Source organism: Culex quinquefasciatus, chromosome 1, assembly GCF_015732765.1.
Source record: "Culex quinquefasciatus strain JHB chromosome 1, VPISU_Cqui_1.0_pri_paternal, whole genome shotgun sequence".
Taxonomy (NCBI): Eukaryota; Metazoa; Arthropoda; class Insecta; order Diptera; family Culicidae; genus Culex; species Culex quinquefasciatus.
In genome coordinates, this window is record NC_051861.1 from 104,148,134 (window position 1) to 104,161,555 (window position 13,422).

Below are 13,422 nucleotides of genomic sequence, written 5' to 3' on the forward strand. Positions count from 1 at the left end.
AAAAGTAAAGAAAATCGCTGGCAACAGTGTCTGCGGCACATTCTGAAATGTCGCGCGGCGTGTACCTTCGATAGAAACGGACAATACCTTTTCAAGAAAATTCAGATATGCAAGAAGAAGCAGTCGAAAATATTGTCACATCTCCCAGAAATTCGATCTCAATGTTTTGGTGCTAGGTACCATGTGCATAAAAGGATTAAAAGATTCAAATATTTTGTAGAACATTCTTATTCAATTTTAAACTTGATCGTTGAAAAATGTTTCCTTTAAAAAAATCGTATTAAATTTATATTTTGCATTGCGTAATTTTCCTCCACTCCCCCGCTATCCGGGCCACTCACGCTCGCGCGAGCACTCACTCTCCTCGTCGCTCCTGTCAAAAGTTCACTCACTCGCTCACCTGTCAAACCACCGCCGCACAACAAAACTTTTTGTTTGTTGACGGTCGCGCGATTCGCGTTTTGTGTTCGGAGTTTTTTTATTGTCGGAAATTTAAAACCGAAAAGAGAGCCGAAAAAACGTTTGTAAACTATCCTCGCGGAATTTCCGGCAGTTTGTGCTGGAAGTGTGCCCTCCCGTGCACCGTGGTCGTAGTTTGTGTTGAGTGTTTGCGCCGCGGATCAAATGTTTCGGCGATTTTCCGGTCCGGCTCAAAGGATTGCTGCAACAACAACAAAAACAACAACAGAAGAAGCACTTGAAGCGATTGCCGGGAATCGACGAGGTCGGCGATGAATCCGGTCAGTTTGTACATTACGACGTCCCGGTTGGTGTTCCAAAGTGGTGGTGGTGGTGGCCCAGGTGGGACAGATTCGGGCGGAACGAACGGAGCGGGCCCGGGAAGTAGCACCTTTACCGATTTGAACCGGCTGCTGCCGTACCTGCGGAAGAGTCTCAGCTGTGCCGTGTGCTGCCGGTTGCTGCTGGAACCGCACACCCCAGCGGAACTCAACTGCCAGCACCACGTCTGTCGGGGTTGCGTCGGCGAACGGAAGAAGCTGAAGCCTTCGTGTGCGTCCTGCAAGGACTACAACCGCTATGTGGAGAACACTCAGCTGCGGATGCTGCTCCAGTGTTACAAAAGCATCTGCGAGTACATCAAGACGAAGCCCTTTTTTGCGGAAATTCGCCGGCAAGCATCGGCGTTGAACGGAATCTCGATGACCGTTGCTGGTGGAGCGGGATCGAACGTGGACCAGGCCGTGACACCGGCTGCCGTCCCGCAGACCATCACCGTGCCGAGCAACCTGTGGGAGCTGATCGAGGAGGGAGCCCGGTTTCAGGATAACTATCGGTGCAGTTCGGGCCTCACCAAGTCGGCGTACTCGATACTGCCCTGTATCTATCCGGCGCCGACGGTGAGCTCCAGCGTGGTGGCGCCGCAGGTGAGGATTTTAGTTTGAGCATTTTTGTGACTGTTTATGAATCAAACCAAAATTTAAAATGTGATGTTTTTGACAAACCCATTTCATAACAAGTTTTCGAAAAACATCCGGGTCATGCTGGACTAAAATTCGCATTTAAATACGTGCAAAAAGAAGTACCGTAAACTGGGGTCAATCGGGACACATGGGGCGAATTGGGACAGCAGTTTTAACCATGTTGGAGCAATTTACTCTAAAATTAATTCAAATTGCACACTTTTATGCTGAAACTTGTATGAAACATCCCAATTTTTAAAATGATTGAAACTATTTTAAGGCGTGTTTAAAAGCCTGGAAATAGTGTAGCCCTGCACATGTTTAAGAAATAAGAATGTTGGTGTTCTATATTTTTGTATGATTCAATCTCACCCCCACTCCTGATGACGGTATTAGTTTTTATGAAAAGTTTCTTAAATACTTTTTTTTTTATTCATCATTCGATTTTAATTATTTTAATTGTTATCTAAACGAAATCTGAAATTTGCGGATAGGATGCTTATCTGGAGAATTCTCCAGACAATTTTTCATAAAAGTCTTTATATTTATTATTGTCCTAAGTCCAACCCTTGTGAAGATAGAGTGGCTTTAAAAATAAAAATGCTAAAAAAAACAGGAGTTTTGGCCTTTTATGGTTTTGCGGTCAAAGGCAAAGGCGATTTTTATTTTTAAAACCGCTATAACTTCACAAGGATTGGACTTAGGACAGTGGTCAGAATGGAGACTGTTATGTAAAATTGTCTGAAGAATCGATTCCCATATTTGGCTTTGAAAATTTTGACGTTTAGAACAGTTTCAGTAAATGATTTTTGTATTTTTTTAGGTGAGTTGCTCCATCCTGCATTTTTCGTGAGTCTTGTTGTAACATCTTAGGCTATTTTCACAAACATTTTGAACGAAAAAAATCATGTGCTCACCTTCAAATTTGATTTTTAAACTTAAAAATCAAAAAATCTCGTAAAAGTGGTATTTTCCTTTCAGTGTATTTTTTTCGGAAAGCCCCGTTGACCACTTTTCAATACGATGCAACGGCTTTGAGATAGAGAAATATTTAAATTACGAATCACAAAAATATTCAAAACACTTACGCCCTTCTCAAATGTCATTATCGAGTGAAACTGGCTCCATATACCGTCAGTGGGGGTGACATTGGGTCTGGGGGGTGAGATTGGGTCAAAGTATTTTTTTCAGATTTTACCATTTCTCAGGTTCTTCTCAATGAAACTAAATTCTGTTAAAAGGGTTGTGTAGGGGACATCTTAAGATGATTTCGCTAAAAAAATCTCGTTCCTAAAACAAATTCTGTTATTTTGGCAGCTGTCTAAAGTTAAGGTACGTTTTTGGCCAAAAATTACCTCTCGAAAAATCATTTTTCTAATATTTTTGTTGGAATTGCTCGCAAACTACACAAATGTTTAAAAATCTCAACTTCAAACATTGTAGCATGTCAATACGATTCCCTTGAACAAGAAACACTGTTGGATGACTTGTTTTTACCAGATCGTTGTATATGAGCATCATTTTAGTTTCATTTGGCCCAATGTAACCCCCCCTAAGGGGTGAGATTGGGTCAATTTTCAAACTACAGTAGTTGTTCGGTAACTGGACTACTTTTTAACTGGGCTCTCGATAACTGGGCCGTAGCCCAGTTTAAAAGCAGACAAACGTCAAAAAACCAATACAAACCGAAATGACCGAGGGGTTAATGGATGCAAAAATCATGTTAAATAAATAAATAACCTTTTTTCAGAAAAATACAATCAAGCATTTAAGGTATTGTTCATCAAAATCTACAAATATTTTGGGAAAATGTTAGTAAACTATCTAAGAACAAATCTACGTTGAAAGATTTTCGATGTTTTTTTTGTTATTAAGAAATTACGAGAGGTGTATCGTTTTTCGACCCAAAGTCACCCCCACTAACGGTACACAAAAATGGCTTACATAAGCGTAGAATAACATGTCAACAAAGTTTCATTTGTCTCCATAAAAAAAAAGATAAAAAAAATTAGATCGCCTTCAAATTTGACATTTAAACTCAAAAATCAGAAAATCTGTGCATTAGACCGTCCCAAAAAAATGAAAAGTTGTCAAATCTTCGGTGCTCACCCCTAGAATGATAGATTAGGATGTCAGGAACAATGTTTGCATGCAACAAAAAATTCCCAAAAATGGTTTACAACTCGCGCGCGGAGCTTGAATGAAAAAAGTGCATTTTTCGAGTATTTTTCAGAAATGCGCGTAACAATAATACTAAAGTCATTCGAATTTGGTCGCCTTGGGCTTCAAGTTATAGTTTAATGTCCCCTGAACAAATTCCTGTACATACATAGTCCATAAAAGCTTGTGTTTGGGCATGGCAGGGCGTTTTAGGGAGAAAAAAAAAAACCAAAACTGATGCATTCAGCATATAGGAAATTTTACGGAGATCATTTGGCTTTTTTTAACATTCAATTTATGTCCACGCAAAGCCGAGATATTTGCATTTTAGTGAACAAAAAGTGACGAATTTTCAAAATTCTTGGTATATAAACGTTTTTAGCATAAAACATTGGCTACTATGATTACAAACTGGGTGCTGAATAGTGGTTCGCAAAACGGCCTCAATTTGAAACTGTCAGAGTGGAACCAATTTACTGTTCGCCAAATGTAGAGAGTATTGTTATCGATCATAAAAAAATGTTTTTTAGCCAAAATGAAAAATGTGTGGCTTTTGAGGACCCGAATTCGTAGTTGAGAATTCTTAAGTAATTTGAAGGTGAGATCGTAATTTTTTTTAAATTATAAAGAAAGTAGTTTATAGAGTTGATGCGGTTGTATCGATGCAGAAGCTGTCTTTAATGTTTGGTTCCTTTTAAAAACATACTGGTTATGTGAAAATATTCTTTGTTTGTTGGATCAGCTTCGCTAGAACTAGCGATGTTTATTTGCTGGGCCAGGAAGAGCTGCAGGATTCCAAAATCAGCCAGGGAATTTGCGGCAGTGCTGACACCAGGGTTGCCAGGTTGCCTGATAAATATGGGAATGCCAGATTTTTCAAGTTTCAGCCAGAATAAAGATTCAACTCCTCTGTGCCAGATATTGACAGATTTTTTACTTTATGACCTTTTTGAACAACTTTTTGATTAAAATGAATGAAATTTATTGAAAATCGAAAAATTTAGAATGTGTTTTTCGAAAAGAAAATGCAATTCATCATTTTTATGGCCATAAAATCAGTCAAACAATCTGAATTCTACAAACTTTTTAAATAATCCATATATTCCAATCCCTTCACAATTCAAAACTGTTAGATTTTTGTCAGCCAGATTTTTCCAGATTTTTTATCGATACTTTGCAAGATTTTTAAAATTTTGACCTGATAACCCTGGCTGACACCCTCGCTGCAGTTTTTCGTCACCCGTAAAAATTAAAAACCTCTTCTAACCGATCGAAACTTGAAAACATACACAATTTTCCAGCAAAAAATGTCAAATAGGGTAGAGTAGTCATCAATGAGACACGGGGAACAATGATAAAATGGCTCTCACAAGTCGTAGTTTCAACCAATCAGGCTCATATTTGGGGGAAAGGTGTGTCTACTTGATACACGTTTGCCATAATAGTGGCTTTGGTTATGGACATAAATTACACTTTCGCTCATAGGCTGCCATTAACACAAAAACTATTTTTTCTTCAGATTTCTTTCGACTATTCATAGGGAATGAGTTGGGCTACAATGTCCTTTCATCAGTTTTGACCAAAACTAAGAATATACCCAGAATCCAGGGCTGTCTCATTGTTCCCCACTCTTTTCAGCCCATGGGTAACAATGAGACACTTTGATTTTTCTTCATTAAACTTTTCAAAATCTTTGTAAATCTTTCAAAACATGAATTTAAAGTGATTTTTGGCATATTTATTGAGTTTAAACTTCATTTAACCAAAAATATAAAGTTATTTGGCATGAATATATGGATTTTACAAAATTTAGATACTTTTAAGTATAACTTTTGTTAATTAAAGTTTCAAGTTGGCAAAATTGCTTTAAAATGTTCAAGCCAAGTCACCTGCAATGATACAACACAAAAACATGATGTTTAGCTCGAAAAGTTTTGATTTTTATAGAGTGTCTCATTGTTCCCCACCTGTCTCATTGTTTCTGCCAAGTGCGTCTACAATGAGACAGTTGAATAACTCTGGCTGTAGACATCAGATCGATCTCATATTTTGGTCAATGCTAGAACACTTTAATAGAAAGAAAATGTAACAAAAAGCTCATAGAAAAATGCAGATGATAAAAATACAAAAAATCATTGAAAGTTGAAAACCAAAAGTGTCTCATTGATGACTACGCTACCCTACTAGACAAAATAAAACACATGCTAATGATTATAAAACAGCTAATTTATCAGTAAGAAAAAAGTCATGCTTGTGCTTGAACAGCCTCCTACTTTGTAGATGTAAACAAAGTGGGATCATTCGAAAATCACGTAATGCATTCTCTCTATTCATCACCCAGATTACAAACTAAAAGGCATATATTTTAGATATATTTATTTTGTTCGCTGAAAAACGGTATTTGTTAATAATATTTCATGAAAAAACATAAGATTTTTTCACAATGCGACGTAAACGACAAATAATCATAAATCAAAATTGATTTAAATATAGTTTATATCTCCAAGCTGTGAACGTGATTTTGTTTATGTATGTACATTCGAATGAAACAAATTCATTTATAAAAACTTATTTTTTCAAAAAAAGTTACCCATTAGACCTTTATTTGTTCATATCGAGAAGAGCACAGAGCAGTACTTATAAATATGTCGTTTACGTCACATTGTGAGAAAATCTCATGTTTTTTCATGAAGTGTTATTAACAAATACCGTTTTTGAGCGAACAAAATAAATATATCTAAAATATATACCTTTTCGTTTGTAATCATAGTAGCCAATGTTTTATGCTAAAAACGCTTATATACCAAGAATTTTGAAAATTCGTCACTTTTTGTTCACTAAAATGCAAATATCTCGGCTTAGCGTGGACATAAATTGAATGTTAACCCTCTCCCGCCCATGGTTACTCCAGAGCACCAAAACTTTGAACTCAAATATCTCAGAACTGACACAACTTTTCATGGTGCTTTAAGTTGCAGGTGTTCATGTAGAATATATACTAACATCCCCCCAAATTTAGCATAGCATAGCATTGATGTCTACCCGTAGCTGCTACTTCGTTATTGAACATACTAACATCCCCCCAAATTTCATCAAAAAGGAGCGGCCGTGGCTGACTGGTTACGGTGTTCGCTTTGTAAGCGAATGGTCCTGGGTTCGATTCCCATCTGCTCCCAACGAGAAAGTATAGGAAATATAAATCTTGAAACTCTGAACATGTACGAAAAATCAAAGTCGCTCGAGTCGGGGTTCGATCCCCCGTCCTTTGGATTAGTAAGCAAAAATGCTAACCACTAGGCCATCGCGATTTGGTGAGCTATGACTGGAATTAGGAATACTATTACCACCATCAACTATATACGCGCTGGGTCCTTGTCCATTTGACAAGGGTTCGGAAGTTCTAAATAACGTTTGAATCCGATTGGTCCAAACGTTCTTCAGGGCGGGGCTTGTCGATAAAGCTGAAGTACCTCGCGCTCGGTTAGCCAGTGTAGAAATGGGTCACCGAAGCTCGGCAGAGCTAACACCTTACAAATGCCTATGCGAGTTATTTGCATGTATAGAATGTAGAACTAAAAATACATGGAAACAACTCAATTTGTAAGAAGCGACCGCGTGGTCCCGTTTGGTTGGTTGCACACACACACACACACACACACATACCCCCAAATTTCATCAAATTTGGTTAAGCACAAGCAAAGTTACAGTGTGGAATGTAAACAAAAATGGGCCAATTTTAGGGAAATAAATAAGACCTGTTTTCGAAAGCCCGTAAAAATTACCAAACACAAAAATTTATAAAAACAGAAAATGTTTTGCTATCATTTGAACCTTGGACAAGAACTCCTGTGAATAACATTGTGAGTTTGGACCGGTTTCAAGTGTTTTTCAACCTTTTTCATTTGGTGCACCAGAGCACCACCTAGGCATATGAGCAACTAAATATTCAGGAGCACTTTTTTCGAAATTACAGAAAAGCTTATTTTTATCAAAAAAAAAAAAGTTTATAAACGTCTTGACTATTCATAAACAAGACAAAACATTGTTATTAGACCGATAGTTTTGTTATTTTCCTAATTTTTCATGAAAATGGTTGTTTGTGGGTTTTGAATGAGCCAATCAAAGAAACCTGAAAATGCAGAGATTTAATAATTTGTAATTAATACTTCAGAAATATGGTCTTACAGCAAAGAATAAGTAGTTTTTAACACATTTCGAAGCGTTTTCAAACAAATGAACCAATAGATTTGAAGAAAACGAGATTTTTTGGTTTAAAAAAAAGTTGCTCATCTTCCTGATGGTGCTCTGGTGTACCAAAATTTAGCCATTTACTATTTTTACGATTGGCAAACAGCTCTGGGCGTTAGAGGGTTAATTGGTTATGACAAAAAAAAATCAAACTTTCTCAAGTTTTTTTTTTCAAACACTTTTTTTCCTCTTCCAGACAATGACCTCCGCCAACCTCCAGCAACAGGGCCAGCAGATGCTCATCTCGTCCAGCACCGGCATTGGTAGCGGCGGCGGCGGCTCCCAAATGCATGTAAAGTCCCATCCGGGCGCCCACAACACCAGTTCCGATCACACAAGCAACTCCGCCTCGTCCTACACCGTCACATCGGCCAACATACCGGACCAACAGTCCCAACAGCAACAACAACAGCAAATTGTCGTCCAGACGCAGAGTCGGCACCACCAACAGCAGCAACAACAACAACAACAACAACAGAAAGAGATTAAATTCCGCTCGGCACCGATCAAAACCGTCTCGAACGGGTCCACGATGTACTCGGTGCTGTACGCCGGGAACGGGAATAAAATCACGATCAAGCGAAAAACCGACCCACCGCACGTCCAACGGCGCGCCACCATCCACACCCTGGACAAGGACGGCCAGCTGAAGCTGGCCAAAACCCTGGCGGAGAACAGCTCGACCGTCGTGTCGGCGGCGGCCTCCTCGTCGGTGGTCGGTTTCAAAATGCCCACGGCGCAGACTACGACGGCAACGCTGGCGGCGGCGGCGGCGGCCTCGTCCGGAATGACGACGCTGGCCGGACAATCGGCGAGTGGGTCTGCCGCAGCAGCTGCAGCGGCCGCCGCCGCCGCCGCCGCAAACAACAGCAAACAGTCGGCGAAGCAGCTGTTGAAGCGACGCGGTTGTCGGTGCGGAAATGCGACGGCCACGCCGGGAAAGCTGACCTGCTGTGGGCAGCGGTGTCCGTGCTACGTCGATTCCAAGTCCTGCGTCGACTGCAAGTGTCGGGGATGTCGGAACCCGCATCGGGCCGATGGCATGAAGGTGAGTTGGAGGGGATTTTAATGCTGTTTCAGGGTTGTTACGGACGGCGTGGATCGCGCGGATTTGCTGGCTAAATTCGAGATTACGATTTTTTTAGTGCAAAAACTTTGATTTCTTAAAAGTTGTTACTGAAACAAAATTGAATTTTCATCCGAAAATATTTATTTGTAATTTCTAAACAAGAAATGTCAAAATAAACTTCAAGAAAAGATTTTTTGTTGAAGATTTCTCAAATAAATTTATTCTTACACTCAACTCATTTTTGACATCTGCTACCGGCTCTGAATATTTAATTTCATTTGAGTTTTGAGTGATGTTCTAGTAGGGTTATTTTTTATTTGTTTTATTGTACTTGATTAATTCGATTTTGATCTTGTGAACCTTTTTTCCGAAGATTATAGACATTCGGATGACAAAAATGATTAGAAATGGGAGCGGTTTAAGAAAGACATTTTTTATAAATTCAAACATTCTTGGGGGAAAAATATTCAAAAATAAAAGCTCCAAAATTCAATGTTTCAGAAATTCAATGTTTTAGAGATTCAAAAATTAAAAACTTTTTTGATTTATCCAAAATTAAAAAAAATAAAAATTTTGAACATTCACACACTCCAAAAATTCAGGAATTCTAAAAGAAACTTAATTTCAAAAGTCGAAATTTAAAATTGGTATACATTAAACTTAAAAACGATCAATAGAACAAAGGCACATACATTCTAAAAAATCTTAAATTCTAGAAATTCTATAAATTCTAGAAATTCTAGAAATTCTAGGAATTCTGGAAATTCTTATATTCTAGAAATTCTGAAAATTCTAAAAATTCTGAAAATTATGAAAATTCTAAAAATTCTGAAAATTCCAAAAATTTAAAAAATTCAAAAAAATCTAAACATTCTTAAAATTTTAAGAGCTTTAAAAATTCTAACAATTCTAAAAACTTGAAAATTCTAAAAATTCTAAAAAATCAAAAAATTTAGAAAAAAATTAAAAATTCTGAAAATTTTGAAAAATTTTGACGATTTTAAAAATTCTAAAAACTTTAAAAATTCCAAAAATTTTGATTTATTTTTTTAAATTCAAAATTTTAAAATTTTTAAAAATTCTAAAAATTTTAAAAATTCTAAAAACTCAAAAAATTATAAAAACTCACAAATTTCTAAAAATTCCGCCAATTTTAAAAATTCTATTTTTTTCAAAAATCTTCTATAAATTTAAAAATTTTAAAAATTCTACAAATTCTTAAAATTTTAAAAATTCTTAAAAATTTCAAAAATTATAAAAATTCTGAAAATTTTAAAAACTCTAAAATTTCTAAAAATTCTAAAAATTTAAAAATTCTAAAAATTCTGAAAATTTAAATAAATTAAAAATTCTGAAAAAATTTGCAAAATTCTAAAAAATTTAAAAATTCTAAAAATCTTAGAAATTCAAAAAAATATGAAAAGTCAAAAATTTCTATTCTAAAAATTTTAAAAATTTAAAAATTTTAAAAATTTAAAAAATTCAAAAAAAACTAAAAATTCAAAAAAAAAAATAATATTCTAAAAATTCTAAAAATTCTAAAAATCCTAAAAATTCCGAAAATTCTAAAAATTCTAAAAATTCTAAAAATTTTAAAAATTCTAAAAACTCTTATAAGTTCTAAAATTTGAAAAAAAAATAAAAATTTAAGAATTCTAAAAAATTTACAAAATTTTAATATTTCAAATATTCTGAAAATTCTAAAAACTATTACAACACTGAAAATTTAAAAAATTCTAAAAATTCTGAAGATTTTGAATTTTTTAAAAATTCTCAAGAATTTAAAAATTCTGAAATTTCTGAAAATTCTGAACATTCTGAAAATTCTGAAAATTCTGAAAATTCTATAAATTTAAAAATTCTAAAACATCTTAAAATTCTAAAAAATTTCAAAATTTTGAAGATTTTAAAAACTTTGAAAATTGAGAAATTCTGAAAATTCTGAAAATTCTGAAAATTCTAAAAATTCTATAAATTCTATAAATTCTATAAATTCTAAGAATTCTGAGAATTTTGAAATTTTTTAAAAACTCTGAAAAATTCTGAGACTCTGAGAATTTTGGAAATTTCGAAATTTTTGATATTTTTTTAAAATTTAGAAAAGTTTAAAAATTCTGAATAATTTTAAAAATTCTGAAAATTCAGAAAATTTTCATTTTTTTTTAAATTCCAAAAAATCCAAAATAATTCAAAATTCTAAAACATTTGTAAATTCTAATTTTAAAAAAAATCTTAAAATTTAAAAAATAAATTGAAAAAAAACTCTGAAAAATTATGAAAATTCTGAACATTCTAAAAATTCTAAAAATTCTTTAAACTCTGAAAATTCTGAGAATTCTGAGAATTTTGAAAATTTTAAAAACTCTAAAAAATTTTGAAACTCTGAAAATTTTGAATGTTCCGAACATTTTGATAATTTTGAAAATTTCGAAATGTTTCAAAATTCTGAATTATTTTGAATATTCTAAAAATTCTGAAAATTTTAAGAGTTCTGAAAATTTTAAAAATTCAGGAATTTTTTTATATTTCAAAAATTCTGAAAATATCGAAAATTTTTAAAATTCTGAAAATTCTAAATATTTTAAAAACTCCAAAAATTAAAATAAATCAAAATGTTCTGAAAATTCTAAAAATTCTTAGAATTTTAAAAATTCTTAGAATTCTAAGAATTCTTAAAATTCTGATAATTCTGAAAATTAAAAAACTTCTAAAAAATCTAAAAATTTCAAAAATATTGAAAATTTTGAAATATTAAAAAATTCTGAATATTTCTGAAAATTCTGAAAGTTTAAAAAATTCTGAAAATTCTTAATATTTTAAGATTTTAGAAAATTTTGAATATTCTGAAAATCTGAATATTTGGAAAATTTCAAAAATTCAGAAAATTCTGAAAATTTTAAAAATTTTGAATATTTTGGAAACTCCGAAAATATAAAAAAATCAAAATGTCCGAAAATTCTGAAATTTAAGAAAAAGAAATTCTGAGAATTCTAAAAATTCTGAAAATTTTTAAAATACAGAAAATTCAAAAACCTCTGAAAATTCTAAAAAATTTTGAAAATTTTGAGAATTCTGAATAATTCTGAAAATTCTGAAAATTCTTGTCACATTTTACGTAGATTACGAAGTTGAAGTCATATTTTAGATTAGAATTAGAATTTTTGAGAAGAAAATAATACAAATTTCGTGATGCGATTTTTCTGAATGACACATTGGCGAGGATCATCGAATACGATTTTCATTTAAATTATGAAATCCTTAGATTGATGAATTTTTAAAACCTTTTTTTCAATTTTGGGATCTTTAAATTTTTTAAAGGTATTTGTATTTAAATTTTCAATTTTTTATATGTAATCTTCACAATATTTTTATTTCTTTTTTTTTGCTAAAATCATCACTTCATGCTAGCAAAAATAAATCTGTCCATATGATTTTCGGCATTTCAAGACTCTGCGTTCTGAGATTTGGCCTCATTAGGCTATTTTGGATTTAAAATTGTTTTTATTAAACAAAAAACACTACGATTTGCGGTTTTTTTTAGTTTACTTTTTGTTCCTATATACTTTCTTTGCTATTTTATAAAAATGAGCTAGTATGAAACTGTTTGTGTGTGTGTGTGTGTGTGTGGTCCAATCCAATACCCGCTGGCCGGCAGCGAAATTATGGGAAAGAATAGTTTGTATCAGACTTGGTTTATGCTGATACAACATATCTCAGTCCCGGGTATTAGGTGGTGACAGCCCTCGCGCTGCTTCCAATGACCCATTTCAGAATGGCAGAGATCCTAGCGGCCCAATTCCGAGGTCATTGGGCATTGTCTGGCCCCGCCTAAACATAGAACAAGAACCAGACGAGTTCTCGAACTATTTTAAACTTCCAATCCCATCAGACAAAACAGGGATCAGCGCGTATTTAATAATTGTTGAAAAGTAGGCAAAATGTGAAAATTTCAGTTTGGATAGATCTCACCAAGTTTCTGGTTTCTGGTAGTCCTAAGCACCCGGGAGTTGTCCCATATTTAGGCCGTATGCGTCCGGAATTCCAGTTGCGCTCACGAGCCTCTATCACGAGCAGCTTGATCCTATTTCTACCGACACGACTCACATCCTGGCGTACTGATATGCTGGCAATTCTTGGTCAGCTGCTGCTTCAGCACGATATCCACGTTCTCCGACCAACCTCAACCGATCGCAGACCGCCCACCAAGCTTTGCTGATCTTCCAAGTACTTTTTTCTCGATCTGCATCACCTTTTCCAGTATCAGTTGAAATGGCTTGAGCGCTGCTTGATGACACTTCCAAAAATATTCCTTGGCAAACTGCTTTTATTTCTTTCGCACTATTTGATTTTTTTTAACGAGTTGAATACCACCCTTAGAACGAGCTAGCCCACATCACACTAATACTACTGCAAGAGCGAAGCCGCCGCGATGAACTGTCAAACCCTTGACCAAGCGGCGAAGAAAACAAAAATCGCAAAAAACTGTCCAAATTCCAAAAATTCCAGGAAATCTTCACTGTCCAC

The 13,422-nt window shown here is 34.5% G+C and overlaps 1 protein-coding gene across 1 annotated transcript in view; it reads left to right on the plus strand.

The window, feature by feature from the left end:
• Positions 1 to 410: 410 nt before the first annotated feature.
• The window catches only part of LOC6045246 (transcription factor 20), a 30,490-nt gene continuing 17,478 nt past the window's right edge, over positions 411 to 13,422 (plus strand). The window contains exons 1-2 of the mRNA XM_038248538.1: positions 411 to 1,385; positions 8,026 to 8,877. Coding sequence (XP_038104466.1) covers positions 732 to 1,385; positions 8,026 to 8,877 — 1,506 coding nt within the window. The 5' untranslated portion in view covers positions 411 to 731. The remainder of the gene's footprint in view (positions 1,386 to 8,025; positions 8,878 to 13,422) is intronic.